The following is a 17,994-nucleotide window of genomic DNA, read 5'->3' as shown; positions in this document are numbered from 1 at the left end:
TGAGACAGGTGGAAAGGTACAACCAAGGTCTTCCAACTTTAGATAGTTGGTCAATTCATCTAAATTTTTTCAGTATGCATTAATTTTTCTTAGGACTGGTATACAAACAACTGAACATGAGAAAGATTGTGGTTGAATATATGAAAAGGCCAGTAAGGTAAGCATACAAATAAGCAAGAAGAATATGGTAGGGCATAAGTGTAAAAAGAAGACCAAAAATAAGTACTGAACTGGAGTATTCAAGAGGATATGAAGTCTGGATGGACTTGATTAGGGTCATTATATCCACTGTTTGAGGGGGAGGTAATGTACGAACTATCAGCAGTTATGAGCTAGGAAACAGTAAATCAGATAAAGACACAGAGAAAATATGCATACAAATCACAGGTTTATCTCAGTTCTAATGAAAATCACCAAAGCCTTTATATTCCACAAATGCATAATACTACTTACTTTATAATACCTTCTTGGGCACATGTTGTTAGGACAGCATCAAGAGCATTAAAAAGAGAACGAGCATTGAGCTGAGTGAAGCACATAGGTGGGGTCACTGTAATGACATTACGGCTTGGTCCCTGAGACTGAACCAAGACATGATGATCCTCTTTTAACCTAGAGAGGGAAAAGACAGTGATTAATAATGAAATACTATATAGATATGAGTGCCTCCTCATAAATCAAGGACTCTAAAAAAATCTAGTTTCACCAGAAAATGAGCCATTCTTACTGATGAATTGCACAAGCTAATAAACGAGAAAAATTTCTCAAAAAACTAGGAATACCAAGTTAGTATCTACAGGGGATGTTTCAATGTATGATGGTCAATGATGTTTTTTCATAATTCTGTTCCACATAAATGATTCTAATGTTTTCAAAAATACTAGCAAGTAGCCCCAATGATCTCATGATGCAAAACATAAACATAATTCACTCTGAATTTTAAAGAAAGTTAAATTATAAAAGCAACTTGAAAAAGATAAATCTGTGAAGAACCTTAGAGATGATTACCATGTAAGTACTTTAAAGAATCTATAACCTCACGAATCAGAAAGAGAAAATATCAAATACCAATGTTTCTTGCAAGCAGTGATATGAGTAAGCATGAAACTTTGTATGACGCAAACATTAACAATATGGATGTTTTATATCAACAGTTTCATAAGCATAAAAGAGGGGGGCTGGCTATCTCTGGACTGATGTTGACTGGGCATGATAAGATGTTCTACAATGAACTGGTATTATAAAATCTGTGTGAATCATCTCAAGTGTGGTTAACTAGATTTAAGAAACTTTATAGCTTACAAATGTTTATATCGACAGTGTGAGGTGATACACTTTCTTGTAATTATGAAGACACTGACGACTATGTTGTATAATTTGTTGATGACAAAGTATGTGACTACAAAACAAATCTTCACAAAAAGGGTGTCCATAAAGTCTCGTCACCTCTATGTAGCTTAGGATTTATCTAAAGTATAGATACGTTTCTGTTGCATACATATTCATTCCATGACTATACAGAATTACATTACATGTACCTTTTATAAGGTTACATTACTAATGTATCCAATGAGATTTATGACAAGAGAATTATTCTACTCCAGGTTTGGTGTGACATTTTCCAAAGTATTTGGTGACATTAATGATGTGGCAATAAAGAGACTGTGGTTGAGGGGGCAGAGAAGGGTGTGCTGAAATGATCTGAATGAGTGAAAAAAGGCTGACATAGAGGATACATATGTCAGAAGTTGAGGGAACAAGGAGAATGGGGAGACCACATGAGAGATAAGAGGATGGAGTAAAAAAAAAAAAATTCTTAGCAATCAGAGCCTATACATGTAAGGCCAAAGGTGCTCATAGGATAGTGAATTAGAACAATGTGGTATACTGGGATCAAAGTGCTCTCATTCGGTTGAACCAGGGCATGTGAGGCATCTGGGCTAAACCATGGGGGAATAGTTTTGGAAAAGGAACTGTGGTTTTGTTGCATTATACATGAGAGTTAGACAAAGGATGTAAGCAGATGCAGCCTTCATCTCCTCCAGGTGCTACCTCACTAACATGGGAAATGGCTATCATACATATATACAAAAAATCAATCTTGTAATTACTCTGACTCTGGATTACTGATGATCTTCCATTCTTCTGACTGTACTTGGACTATTATAAAACTGCCGGATAAATAATGTTTATGGCCATCTGGCCATACTCTAGTTTACATGTGTATCAAAGTGAATATAGGAAAGCTGTCCCATACATTAAGTGATACTCAGAGATACATCAAACAATGTGACAATATGATACTCCATAATATTTCAACAATCTATTTGAGAATCTTATTATAATTTTAAACCCCATTCTTTTTTCATAATTGATCGCGTTTCACTCATTAATGAGGAATCACCAGGAAACGGATGAAGAAAGGCACATCCACTCACATACACAAGGAGAGTTCTGTAAGGAAGTACCAGGAGAGATTGAGTGCAGAATGGAAAAAGGTGAGAGAAAATGATGTAAGGGAAGAGGGGGAGGAATGGGATGTACTTAGAGAGGCAGTGATGGCATGCACAAAACGTGCATGTGGCATGAGAAAGGTGGGAGGTAGGCAGATTAGAAAGGGTAGTGAGTGGTGGGATGAAGAAGTAAGATTGTTAGTGAAAGAGAAGAGAGAGGTGTTTGGATGATTTTTGTAAGGAAGCAGTGCAAATGACTGGGAGATATATAAAAGAAAGAGGCAGGAGGTCAAGAGAAAGGTGCTAGAGGTGAAAAAGAGGGCTAATGAGAGTTGGGGTGAGACAGTATCATTAAATTTTTGGGAAAATAAAAAGATGTTTTGCAAAGAGGTAAATGACATGCGTAAGACAAAAGTGCAAATGGGAACATCAGTGAAGGGGGCAAATGGGGTAATAACAAGTAGTGATGAAGTGAGAAGGAGATGATGTGAGTATTTTGAAGGTTTCTTGAATATGTCTAATGAAAGAGTGGCAGATATAGAGTGTTTTGCTTGGGGTGTTGTGCAAAGTGAGAGGGTCAGGGAGAATGGTTTGGTAAATATAGAAGAGGTAGTGAAGCCTTTGCATAAGATGAAAGCCAGCAAGGCAGTGGGGTTTGGATGGCATTACAGTGGAATTTATTAAAAAATGACATGACTGTGTTGTTGATTGGTTGGTAAGGGTATTCAATGTATGAATGAATCATGGTGAAGTGCCAGAGGATTGGCAGAAAATATGCATAGTGCCACTGTAAAAAGGGAAAGGGGATAAAGGTGAGTGTTCAAATCACAGAGGCATAAGTTTGTTGGCTATTTCTGGAAAATTATATGGGAGAGTATTGACTGAGAGGGTAAAGACATGTATTGAGCATCAGATTGGGGAAGAGCAGTGTGATTTCAGAAGTAGTAGAGGATGTGTGGATAAGGTGTTTCCTTTGAAGAATGTATGTGAGGAAAACTTAGAAAAACAGATGGATCTGTATGTAGCATCTGTGGATCTGGAAAAGATATATGATTGGGTTGATAGATATGCTTTGTGGAAGCTTTTAAGAGTAAATGGTGTGGGAATTAAGTTGCTAGAAAAAGTGAAAAGTTTTTATCAAGGATGTAAGGCATGTGCACGAAGAAAGGAAAGTGATTAATCCCCAATGAATGTCGGTCTGTGGCAGGGGTGCGTGATCTCTCCATGGTTGTTTAATTTGTTTATGGATTGGGTGGTTAGGGAGGTGAATGCAAGAGTTTTGGAGAGAGAGGTAAGTATGCAGTCTGTTGTGGATGAAAGGTCTTGGGAAGCGTCAGTTGTTGTTCGCTGATGATACAGCACTAATGGCTGATTCCGGTGAGAAACTGCTGAGGTTGGTGACTGAGTTTGCTTAAGCGCATGAAAGAAGCAAGTTGAGAGTAAATGTGAAGAAGAGCAAAGTTACTAGGTTCGGGAGGGTTGAGGGACAAGTTAATTGGGAGGGAGATTTGAATGGAGAAAAACTGGAGGAAGTGATACCTGGGAGTGGGCTTACCAGCTGATGGAACCATGAAAGTGGAAGTGAGTCAAAAGATGGGGAGGGTGCAAAGGTTCTGGGAGTGTTAAAGGCAAAGGTTCTGGAGTGTTAAAGGCAAAAACATTATCTTGGAGATCAAAAATGGTAATGTTTGAAGGAATAGTGGTTCCAACAATGTTATAAGGTTGCAAGGCATGGGCTATAGAAAGACTTGTGCAGAGGAGGGTGGATGTGTTGGAAATGAAATGTTTCAGAATAATATGTGGTATAAGGTGGTTTGATCGAGTAAGTAATGAAAGGGTTGCAAGAAATGGGCTACAGATATGATTGTGCAGAGGAGGTTGGATGTACAGGAAATGAAATGTTTGAGGACAAAATGTGGTGTGAGGTGGTTTGATTATATAACGTAAGGGTAAGAGAGATATGTGGCAATAAAAAGAGCGTAGTTGATGGAGCAGAAGAGGCTGTGTTGAAATGATTTGGACACATGGAAAGAATGAGTGAGGAAAGATTGACCAAGAGGATATATGTGTCAGAGGTGCAGGGAACAAGAAGTGGGAAACCAAAGTGGAGGTGAAAGGATGGAATGAAAAAGATTTTGAGTAATCAGGGCCTGAACATACAGAAGAATGAAAGGAGTGCAAGAAATAGAGTGAATTGGAACAATGTGGTATATGGAGGCGACGTGCTGTCAATGTATTGAACCAGGGCATGTGAAGCGTCTAGGGTAAACCATGGAAAGTTTTGTGGGGCCTGGATGTGGAAAGGGAGCTGTGGTTTCGGTGCATTATACATGACAGCTAGAGACTAAGTGTGAACGAATGTGGCCATTGTTGTCTTTTCCTAGTGCTACCTTGCACACGTGCGGGGGGAAGGGTGTGTCATTTCATGTGTGGCGGGGTGGCGGCGGGAATGAATAAAGGCAGCAAGTATGAATTATGTACATGTGTATATATATGTATATGTCTGTGTATGTATATGTATGAATACCTTGAAATGTATAGGTATGTATATGTGCATGTGTGGACGTGTATGTATATACATGTGTATGAGGGTGGGATGGGCCATTCTATCGTCTGTTTCCTCGCACTACCTCGCTAACGCGGGAGACAGTGACAAAGTATGAAAAAAAAAAATCTTATTTATTATACTTTCTAGCTGTCATGTATAATGCATGGAAACCACACCTCCCTCTCCATATCCAGGCCCCACAAAACTTTCCATGGTTTACCCCAAACGCTTCACATGCCCTGGTTCAATACATTGACAGCACATCATACCCGATATACCACATCGTTCCAATTCACTCTATTCGTTGCACACCTTTCATCCTCCTGCATGTTCAGGCCCCAATCTCTCAAAATCTTTTTCACTACATCCTTCCACCTCCAATTTGGTCTCCCATTTCTCCTCGTTCCCTCCACCTCTGACATAAAACTTCTTTGTAAAACTGAAAGTGGATGGATAGAGATGGGTGATTATTGGTGCCTATGCACCTGGGCATGAGAAGAAAGACCATGAGGGGCAAGTATTTTGGAAGCAGCTAAGTGAGTGTGTTAGTAGTTTTGATGCACGAGACCGGTTGTAGTGATGGGTGATTTGGATGCAAAGGTGAGTTATGTGGTAGTTGAGGTAAAAATTGGTGTACATGGGGTGTTCAGTGTTGTAAATGCAAATGGTGAAAAGCTTGTAGATTTGTGTGCTGAAAAAGGACGGTGATTAGGAATACCTGGTTTAAAAAGAGAGATATACATAGGTATATGTATGTAAGTAGGAGAGATGGCCAGAGGGCGTTATTGGATTACATGTTAATTGATAGGCACGTGAAAGAGAGACTTTTGGATGTTAATGCGCTGAGAGGTGCAACTGGAGGGATGTCTCATCATTATCTTGTGGAGGCGAAGGTGAAGATTTGTAAAGGTTTTCAGAAAATAAGAGAGAGTGTTGGGGTGAAGAGAGTGGTGAGAGTAAGTTGAGCTTGGGAAGGAGACTTGTGTGAGGAAGTACCAGGAGAGACTGAGTACAGGATGGAAAAAGGTGAGAGCAAAGGACATAAGGGGAGTGGGGGAGGAATGGGATGTATTTGGGGAAGCAGTGATGGCTTGCGCAAAAGATGCTTCTGGCATGAGAAGCGTGGGAGGTGGGCAGATTAAAAAGGGTAATGAATGGTGGGATGAAGAAGTAAGATTAGTGAAAGAGAAGAGAGAGGCATTTGGATGATTTTTGCAGTAAAACAGTGCAAATGACTGGGAGATGTATAAAAGAAAGAGGCAGGAGGTCAAGAGAAAAGTGCAGGAGGTGAAAAAGAGGGCAAATGACAGTTGGGGTGAGAGAGTTTCATTGTATTCTAGGGAGAATAAAAAGATGTTTTGGAAGGAGGTAAATAAAGTGCGTAAGACAAGAGAACAAATGGGAACATCAGTGAAGGGGGCTAATGGGGAGGCAATAACAAGTAGTGGTGATATGAGGAGATGGAGTGAGTATTTTGAAGGTTTGTTGAATGTGTTAGATGATAGAGTGGCAGATATAGGGTGTTTTGGTCGAGGTGATGTGCGAAGTGAGAGGGTTAGGGAGAATGATTTGGTGAACAGTAAAGACGTAGTAAAAGCTTTGCTTAAGATGAAAGCCAGCAAGGCAGCATGTTTGGATGGTATTGCAATGGAATTTATTAAAAAAAAGGGGTGACTATGTTGTTAACTGGTTGGTAAGGATATTTACTGTATGTATGACTCATGGTGAGGTGCCTGAGGATTGGCGGAATGCATGCATAGGGCCATGGTACAAAGGTAAAGGGGATAAAGGTGAGTGCTCAAATTACAGAGATATCAGTTTGTTGAGTGTTCCTGGGAAACTATATGGGAGGGTATTGATTGAGAGGGTGAAAGCATGTACAGAGCATCAGATTAGGGAAGGGAAGTGTGGTTTCAGAAGTGGTACACGGTGTGTGGATCAGGTGTTTGCTTTGAAAAATGTATGTGAGAAATACTTAGAAAAGCAAATGGATTTGTATGTAGCATTTATGGATCTGGAGAAGGCATATGATAAGAGTTGATAGAGATGCTCTGTGGAAGGTATTAAGAATGTACGGTGTGGGAGGCAAGTTGCTAGAAACTGAAAAGTTTCTATCGAGGATGTAAGGCATGTGTACGAGTAGGAAAAGAGGCAAGTGATTGGTTCTCAGTGAATGTATGTATATACACATGTATATACATACACGTCCACATACGCAAATATACACACCTATGCATCTCAATGTATACAAATATATACACACACAGACGTATACATATATACACTTGTACATAATTCATACTGTCTGCCTTTATTCATTCCCATTGCCACCCAGCCACACATGAAATAACAACCCCCTTCCCCTGCATGTGCGCAAGGTAATGCTAGGAAAAGACAACAAAGGCCACATACATTCACACTCAGTCTCCGGCTGTCATGTAATAATGCACCGAAACCACAGCTCCCTTTCCACATCCAGGCCCCACAGAATTTTCCATGGTTTACCCCAGATGCTTCACATGCCCTGATTCAATCCACTGACAGCACGTCGAAACCGGTATACCACATCGTTCCAATTCACTCTATTCCTTGCACGCCTTTCACCCTCCTGCATGATCAGGCCACGATCACTCAAAATCTTTCTCACTCCATCTTTCCACCTCCAATTTGGTCTCCCACTTCTCCTCGTTCCCTCCACCTCTGACTCATATCCTCTTGGTCAGTCTTCCCTCACTCATTCTCTCCATGTGACCAAACCATTTCAAAACACCCTCTTCTGCACTCTCAACCACACTCTTTTTATCACCACACATCTCTCTTACCCTATTATTACTTACTCGATCAAACCACCTCACACTACATATTGTCCTCAAACATCTCATTTCCAGCACATCCACCCTCCTGCGCACAACTCTATCTATAGCCCACGCCTCGCAACCATATAACATCACTGGAACCACTATTCCTTCAAACATACCCATTTCTGCTTTCCAAGATAATGTTCATGACTTCCACACATTCTTAGACGCTCCCAGAACTTTCGCCCCCTCCCCTACCCTATGATTCACTTCCGCTTCCATGGTTCCATCCGCTGCCAAATCCACTCCCAGATATCTAAAAGGCTTCACTTCCTCCAGTTTTCCTCCATTCAAACGTACCTCCCAATTGACTTGACCCTCAACCCGCACTGTACCCAATAACCTTGCTCTTATTCATATTTACTCTCAGCTTTCTTTGTTCACACACTTTACAAAACTCAGTCACCAGCTTCTGCAGTTTCTCAAATGAATCAGCCACCAGCTCTTTATCATCAGCGAACAACAACTGACTCACTTACCAAGCTCTCTCATCCACAAAGACTGCATACTTGCCCCTCTTTCCAAGACTCTTGCATTCACCTCCCTAACAACCCCATCCATAAACAAACTAAACAACCATGGAGACATCACACACCCCTCCCGCAAACTTACATTCACTGAGAACCAATCACTTTCCTCTCTTCCTACACGTACACATACCTTACATCCTCGATAAAAACTTTTCACTGCTTCTAACTACTTGCCTCCCACACCATATATTCTTAATACCTTCCACAGAGCATCTGTATCAACTCTATCATATTCCTTCTCTAGATAAATAAATGCTACATACAAATCCATTTGCTTTTCTAAGTATTTCTCACATACATTCTTCAAAGCAAACACCTGATCCACACATCCTCTACCACTTCTGAAACCACACTGCTCTTCCCCAATCTGATGCTCTGTATGTGCCTTCACCCTCTCAATCAATACCCTCCCACATAATTTCCTCTCAGCACATTAACATCCAAAAGTCTCTCTCTCCCATGCCTATCAATTAACACATACTCCAATAATGCTCTCTGGCCATCCCTCCTACTTACATACGTATACTTATGTATATCTCTCTTTTTAAACCAGGTATTCCCTATCACCAGTCCTTTTTCAGCACATAAACCTACAAGCTCTTCACTATTTCCATTTACAACACTGAACACCCCATGTACACCAATTATTCCCTCAAATGCTACATTACTCACCTTTGCATTCAAATCACCCATCACTATAACCGGGTATCGCATCAAAACTACTACTAACACATTCACTCAGCTGCTCCCAAAACACTTGCCTCTCATGATCTTTCTTCTTTTGCCTAGGTGCATATGCACCAATAATCACCCATCTCTCTCCATCAACTTTTAATTTTACCCATATTAATCTAGAGTTTACTCTCTTACACTCTATCACATACTCCCACCACTCCTGTTTCAGGAGTAGTGCTACTCTTTCCCTTGCTCTTGTCCTCTCACTAGTCCTCGAATTTACTCCCTAGACATTCCCACACCATTCTTCCCCTTTACCCTTGAGCTTCATTTCACTCAGAGCCAAAACATCCAGGTTCCTTTCCTCACACATACTACCTATCTCTCCTTTTTTCTCATCTTGATTACATCCACACTCATTTAGACACCCCAATCTGAACCTTAGAGGAGGATGAGCACTCCCCACTGGATGTGCTGGAAATGAAATGGTTGAGGACAATATGTGGGTGATGTGAGGTGGTTTGATCAAGTAAGTAATGAAAGGGCAAGATAGATGTGTGGTAATAAAAAGAGTGTGGTTGAGAGAGCAGAAGAGGGTGTTTTGAAATGGTTTGGTCACATAGAGAGAATGAGTGAGGAAAGATTGACAAAGAGGATATACGTGTCAGAGGTGGAGGGAACGAGGAGAAGTGGGAGACCAAATTGGAGGTGGAAAGATGGAGTGAAAAAGATTTTGAGTGATCAGGGCCTGAACATGCAGGAGGGTAAAAGGCGTGTAAGGAATAGAGTGAATTGGAACGATGTGGTATACCGGGGTCGACGTGCTGTTAATGGATTGAACCAGGGCATTTGAAGCTTCTAGGGTAAACCATGGAAAGTTTTGTGGGGCCTGGATGTGGAAAGGGAGCTGTGGTTTCGGTGCATTATACATGACAGCTAGAGACTGAGTGTGAACGAATGTGGCCTTTGTTGTCTTTTCCTAGCACTATCTCGCGCACATGTGGGGAAAGAGGGTTTTCATTTCATGTGTGGCAGGGTGGCGACAGGAATGAATAAGGGCAGACAATATGAATTATGTACATGTGTATATATGTATATGTCTGTGTGTATATATTTGTATACATTGAGATGTATAGGTATGTATATGTGCGTGTGTGGACGTGTATGTATATACATTTGTATGTGGGTGGGTTGGGCCATTCTTTCGTCTGTATCCTTGCGCTACCTTGCTAACACGGGAGACAGCGACAATGTATAATAAATAAATAAATATATATGCATATGAGTGTGTGTGTGTGTGTGTGTGTGTGTGTGTGTGTGTGTGTGGTTTCGGTGCATTACATATGACATCTAGAGACTGAGCGTTAATGAATGTGGCCTTTTGTTTGTTCCTGGCGCTACCATCACTGGAGGAGGGGGGATGCTATTTCATGTGGCAGGGTGGCGATGGGAATGGATGAAGGGAGCAAGTATGAATATGTACATGTGTATACATGTATATGTCTGTGTATGTATATGTATGTATACAGTGAAATGTATATGTATGTATATGTACATGTGTGGACATTTATGTATATACATGTGTATGCGAGTGGGCTGGGCAATTCCTCATCTGTTTCCTTGTGCTACCTCACTAACACATTACACATGACAGCAAGAGACTGAGTGTGAATGAATTTGGTCTTTGTTGTCTTTTCCTAGTGCTACCTTGTACACGCATGGGGGGAGAGGTGTGCCATTCTATATGTGGCGGGGTGGCAACAGGAATGGATGAAGGCAGCAAGTATGAATATGTATATGTGTATATATGTATATGTCTGTGTATGTATATGTTGAAATGTATAGGCATGTATATGTGTGTGTGTGGGCATTTATGTATATACATGTGTATATGGGTGGGTTCGGCCATTATTTCTTCTGTTTCCTTGCACTACCTCGCTAACACAGGAGACAGTGACAAAGTATAATAAATAAAAAATAAACGAATATATCACATACATATACATACATATACACAGACATACACATATCATATACATACATACATATTCATACTTGCTTGCCTTCAAATCCATTCCCTGTGCCAACCCACTACATAGGAAACAAAAAGACCACATACTTTCACACTCAGTCTCTAGCTGTTATGTGTAATGCACTGATACTTCAGCTCCCTATGCACATCCTGGCCCCACAGACCTTTCCATGGTTTACTCCAGACATTTCACATGCCCAGGTTCAGTCTATTGACAGCAAGTCGACCCTAGTAAACCATATCGTTCCAATTCACTCTATTCCTTGCATGCCTCTCACGCTCTTCTATGTTCAGGCCCCAGTCACTCAAAATCTTTTCCACTCCATCCTTCCACCTCCAATTTGATCTCCCACTTCTCCTTGTTCCCTCATCTCTGACACATATATCCCCTTTGTCAACCTTTCCTCTCATTCTCTCCATATGCACCAAATCATTTCAGCACACCCTCTTCTGCTTTCTCAACCACACTCTTTTTATCACCACACATCTCTTTTACCGTTTCATTACTCAATCAATCAAAAAACCCTCTTCCGCTTTCTTAACTACACTCTTTTTATCACCACACATCTCTCTTACCATTTCAATACTTCATCAATCAAACCACCTTACACCACATATGTCCTCAAACATTTCATTTCCAACACATCCACCCTCCTTCATACAACCCTATGTACAGCTCATGCCTTGCAACCATATAATGTTGTAGGAACTACTATTCCTTCAAGCATATCCATTTTTGCTCTCTAAGATAAAATTCTCCCCTTGCATCCATTCTTCACTGCTCCCAGACCCTTCACCCTCTCCCCCACCCTGTGACTTACTTCCACTTCCATGGTTCTATTCACTGCTAAATTTACTCCTAGATATCTAAAGCATTTCACTTCCTCTAATTTTTCTCCACTGAAACTTACATCCCAACTAACAAGTCCTTCAACCCTGCTGAAACTAATAACCTTGCTCTTATTTACATTCATCCTCAACTCTCTCCTTTCACACACTTTTCCAAACTCAGTCACCAACTTCTCCAGTTTCTCACTCGAATCAGCCATGAACATGAAAGCTGGATCATCAGCGAACAACAATTGACTCATTTCCCAGGCCCTCTCACCCCTAACAGACTGCATACTTGCCCCTCTCCAAAACTCTTGCATTTTTCCTCCTAAACACCCCATCCATAAACAAATCAAACAAGCATGATGACATCATACACCCCTGCCACAGAAATCCATCTGCTTTTCTAAGTATTTCTCACACATATTCTTTAAAGCAAACAACTGATTCACATATCCTTTACCTCTTCTGACACCATATTACTCCTCCCCAATCTGATGCTCTGTAAATGCATTTCACCCTTTCAATCAATGGTCTCCCATTCAATCCACAAGTTATACTCAACAACCTTATCCCTCTGTAGTTTGAACACTCACCTTTAACCCCATTGCCTTTAAACAATGGTACTATACATGCATCCACCAATTCTTAGGCACCTCACCACTGTCCATACATACAATGAATATCCTTTCCAACCAATCAACAACACAGTCACCCTCTTTCTTAGTAGATTCAACTGCAATACCATCCACTCCCGCCACCTTTCTGTATTTCATCACTCACAAGGCTTTCACCACCTCTTCTGTCTCATGCCACTACAACCAAAACTCCCTACATCTGCCACTCTATCATCTAATACATTCAATAATCCTTCAAAACATTTAATCCATTTCCTCCTCATTTCCTCACTACCCATTATCACTTTCCCTTTTGTCCCCTTCACTGACATTCCCATTTGTTCTTGTCTTCCACACATTATTTACCTCATTCCAAAACATCATTTATTTTCCTTACAGTTTAATGATATTCTCTCACCTCAACTCTCATTTCTGTCTTCTTTTTCAAACTCTAGACCTTCCTCTTGACCTCCTGTCACTTTCTCTTACATCTATCCCCATCATTTGCAGCCTTTCCTTGTAATTACTGCCCATATAACTCTTTATTTTCACAAACAATTTTACTTCTTCATCCCACAATGCACTACCCTTTCTAATCTGCTGATCTCCCACCTTATGCATGCCACATGTGTCTCTTGCCCATGACATCACTTCCATAAATATCTACCATTCCTCACTTGCTCCCCTTGCTTCACTTGCTCTCACCTTTTTCCGTTCTACACTCAGAGTCTCCTGGTATTTCTTTACACAAGTCTCCCCAAGCTCACTTACTCTCACCACTCTCTTCTCTACGACATCATTTCCAATCTTTCGAAAACTTCTACGAATCTTCACCATTGCCTTTACATGATAGTGATCAGACATCCCATTAGCTGTCCCTTTCAGCACATTTATATCTAAAAGTCTCTCTTTTACATGCACATCAATTACTATGTAAAGTAATAATGCTCATTGACCATCGCCTACTTTTTGAATGAAGTGTTCCCAATCATCAGTCTTTTTTCAGCACACAACTGCAAGTGCTCTTCACCGTTTCCATTCATACTAATGAATACCCGATGCACACCAATTATACCCTCAACTGCCACATTACTTACTTGGCATTTGAATCACCCATCATTAATACCTGGTCTCTTACATCAGAACTGCTGACAAACTCACTCAGCTGCTCCCAAAACACTTGCCTCTCATGATCTTTCTTCTCATGGCCAGGTGCATAGGCACCAATAATCACCCATCTCTTGCCATCCACTTTCAGTTCTCCTAACATCAATCTAAAATTTACTTCCTTACACTGTCACACTTCCTGCTTCAGGATTACTACTAGTCCTTCCTTAGCTCGTGTCCTCTAACCAACGTCAGACTTTACTCCTAAGACATTTCCAAACCATTCTTCCCCTTTACCCTTGCCCTCACCAACCCCTGACTTTACTCCTAAGACATTTCCAAACCATTCTTCCCCTTTACCTTTGAGCTTTGTCTCATTCAAAAGCAGAACATCCAGAATTCTTTCATCAAACATACTACCTATCTCTCCTCTTTAATCATCTTAGTTACATCCACATACATTAAGATACCCCAGTCTTAGTCTTTGAGGAGGATGAGCAGTCCCCACCTGGCTCTTTTTTCTGTTTCCTTTTTTGGAAATGGAAATACAAAACAATCATATTTCTACATAATTTTTGTCTCACATCTTTATAATTTTATACTGAAATTTTTGGAAATATAACAAAAACAATGTGAGCTTTCTTTTGTCATTTTTCTTTGCAAAATAGAGTTAATCAACATATAATAAATTTGTAAGAAATGTGAAAATGCCTTGATTTCTGTCACATACATGAAATGAAAAAAAATGAAATCTAAGTGTTAATACAATGCTTTACACAAAATGAAAAAAATCTAAAGGACTTATAATATAACAAAAAGTATACAAGGTAGTTCTCACCTGTAAACAATTGCTTGAGTGAGTTCGGTTGCAGGTTTCCGGCTACACCTGTCTTCCACAATCTCTATACCTAAGCATAGACCCATCCCTCGCACATCTCCAACACAAGAATGCTTTGTTTTTAGTACCTGAAGATTTTCTAGTAATGACTTTCCAACAGCTTTAGCACTTTGAACCAGTTTCTCATTTCCAATCACATCCAAAACTGCCATACCAATTGCACAAGCAACTGGATTTCCTCCAAACTGTAAAGACAGGAAAATATAAAATAAATGCTCATGATTTAGTTGCTGGGAATCATATATGTTTTCTTAAAGCATCAGCTTTAGTAAATGCAAACAAAATAACATCAATATATATCTCACTTGACAGGTTTATGATCATTATGATCTTAGAATATTCCTTAAAGTTCAAGGAGTACCATTCAAAGGTGAATAATCTTCCACAGTTTTCCTTTTCCTAATTATGCAAACTGCATACTAAGCAGGGCTGTCAGGCAACAGTGATGCCACCATCTATACTTTACCCTCACAGAATTGACACTCCTAATGCATATAATCAGTTATCAATTCTCTAGTATCCTCTTCTGATACATCCCGAAAATTTCAATCATCACATATGTCCTCTTTCATAGTCTACCTGTTCTTGTACATTCAATTTCAGTATCACTCACTTCAATGTAAACACACACACACACATGTACTATGGAGATACGAATGGAGCAACAGCTTCAACATTTAAAAAGTTAATATCCTCTTCTGATACATCCCGAAAATTTCAATCATCACATATGTCCTCTTTCATAGTCTACCTGTTCTTGTACATTCAAGTTCAGTATCACTCACTTCAATGTACACACACACACACACACACACACACACACACACACACACATGTACTATGGAGATACGAATGGAGCAACAGCTTCAACATTTAAAATGTTAATAAGAGAGTAAGGTGTGTCTGCAAGAAGAGAGGAAGAAGTAAAGAAATTAAGATAAGAATAATCCAAAACTTTTCAATAAATTTACTAAGATCACAAAATTATGGAAAGGAAGTCTTTTGTGAGAAATCTCCAACATTTCTGTGCAAGACTGATCTCAATTTCAAACAGAAAAGGAGAGATGGACTGTATTCTTGGACAGCCAAATAGCATGTGACACTGTACCACACAGGAGGCCGGTACAAAAAAAAAATGCATTTCTTTGGCAGGAATAAGGGACAAATTCATAGTACAGAAAATTACCTTAATGGGAAAGAACAAAGGATGCATGTCAGATGAGTCTTCTCAAAATAAGTTGGGGCTTCTCATTACATGCCATGAAGCTCTCTTCTGGAGCCAGTGCTCTTCTAGATCTAAGTAAATAGCTTACTAGAAAGATAAGGCTTAAGAAGCTGAATATGTTTCTAGATGATGTTAGGGTTTTAAGAAAATAAAGAATAATGAAGATTGCATCAATGCATTAACTTACTGGGGAACCTAGACAAACTTTAAAGTTGGTCTGATGCACAGCTGATGAAATTCAACCCAACTGAAAGTAAAGCAATTGGGACAAGACACTGAAAGATTGCCTTAATATAAGTACTTTTTTTTTTTTTTTTATACTTTGTCGCTGTCTCCCGCATTTGCGAGGTAGCGCAAGGAAATAGACGAAAGAAATGGCCCAACCCCCCCCCCATACACATGTACATACACACGTCCACACACGCAAATATACATACCTACACAGCTTTCCATGGTTTACCCCAGACGCTTCACATGCCCTGATTCAATCCACTGACAGCACGTCAACCCCTGTATACCACATCGCTCCAATTCACTCTATTCCTTGCCCTCCTTTCACCCTCCTGCATGTTCAGGCCCCGATCACACAAAATCTTTTTCACTCCATCTTTCCACCTCCAATTTGGTCTCCCTCTTCTCCTCGTTCCCTCCACCTCCGACACATATATCCTCTTGGTCAATCTTTCCTCACTCATTCTCTCCATGTGCCCAAACCATTTCAAAACACCCTCTTCTGCTCTCTCAACCACGCTCTTTTTATTTCCACACATCTCTCTTACCCTTACGTTACTTACTCGATCAAACCACCTCACACCACACATTTTCCTCAAACATCTCATTTCCAGCACATCCATCCTCCTGCGCACATCTATATCCATAGCCCACGCCTCGCAACCATACAACATTGTTGGAACCACTATTCCTTCAAACATACCCATTTTTGCTTTCCGAGATAATGTTCTCGACTTCCACACATTTTTCAAGGCTCCCAAAATTTTCGCCCCCTCCCCCACCCTATGATCCACTTCCGCTTCCATGGTTCCATCGGCTGACAGATCCACTCCCAGATATCTAAAACACTTCACTTCCTCCAGTTTTTCTCCATTCAAACTCACCTCCCAATTGACTTGACCCTCACCCCTACTGTACCTAATAACCTTGCTCTTATTCACATTTACTCTTAACTTTCTTCTTCCACACACTTTACCAAACTCAGTCACCAGCTTCTGCAGTTTCTCACATGAATCAGCCACCAGCGCTGTATCATCAGCGAACAACAACTGACTCACTTCCCAAGCTCTCTCATCCCCAACAGACTTCATACTTGCCCCTCTTTCCAGGACTCTTGCATTTACCTCCCTAACAACCCCATCCATAAACAAGTTAAACAACCATGGAGACATCACACACCCCTGCCGCAAACCTACATTCACTGAGAACCAATCACTTTCCTCTCTTCCTACACGTACACATGCCTTACATCCTCGATAAAAACTTTTCACTGCTTCTAACAACTTGCTCCCACACCATATATTCTTAATACCTTCCACAGAGCATCTCTATCAACTCTATCATATGCCTTCTCCAGATCCATAAATGCTACATACAAATCCATTTGCTTTTCTAAGTATTTCTCACATACATTCTTCAAAGCAAACACCTGATCCACACATCCTCTACCACTTCTGAAACCGCAATGCTCTTCCCCAATCTGATGCTCTGTACATGCCTTCACCCTCTCAATCAATACCCTCCCATATAATTTACCAGGAATACTCAACAAACTTATACCTCTGTAATTTGAGCACTCACTCTTATCCCCTTTGCCTTTGTACAATGGCACTATGCACGCATTCCGCCAATCCTCAGGCACCTCACCATAAGTACTATATAGTAAAATATAAGCTAAACAAGTCTGAAGGTGAGAGGGACTTGGAAGTCACCTCCTTGACAGAATTATAGAGGAGACATAATGTCTGCTAGAAGATAAAAGAATTGCTTTTCAATAAAAGGCCCAGGAAATGCAGAGCAAACTATCAGAGTGCATCGTACGCCATAACTACAGGTCAAGAAGAGAAAGCAAATATCGTGTAAGAATTATGAGAGCTGAGTTGCGATGGGGGGGGGGTACAGACCATAAGCTTGCCCTGTAGAACAACAGATGAGTTAAAGGTGACTTACTTACAACCTTACAGTTTCTAAACCAGTTTGGTGATATCA

At 40.4% G+C, this 17,994-nt stretch overlaps 1 protein-coding gene across 1 annotated transcript in view; it reads right to left on the bottom strand.

The window, feature by feature from the left end:
- The window catches only part of LOC139754661 (ethanolamine-phosphate phospho-lyase-like), a 290,015-nt gene that overhangs the window by 15,149 nt on the left and 256,872 nt on the right, over positions 1 to 17,994 (bottom strand). Inside the window, exons 9-10 of the mRNA XM_071672194.1 lie at positions 14,490 to 14,734; positions 454 to 612 (exon numbers count right to left, since the gene is read on the bottom strand). Of these exons, the coding sequence (XP_071528295.1) occupies positions 454 to 612; positions 14,490 to 14,734 (404 nt within the window). The remainder of the gene's footprint in view (positions 1 to 453; positions 613 to 14,489; positions 14,735 to 17,994) is intronic.

This window comes from Panulirus ornatus, chromosome 17, assembly GCF_036320965.1.
Source record: "Panulirus ornatus isolate Po-2019 chromosome 17, ASM3632096v1, whole genome shotgun sequence".
NCBI classification, from domain to species: domain Eukaryota; kingdom Metazoa; phylum Arthropoda; class Malacostraca; order Decapoda; family Palinuridae; genus Panulirus; species Panulirus ornatus.
This window is presented reverse-complemented; position numbering and strand designations above follow the sequence as displayed.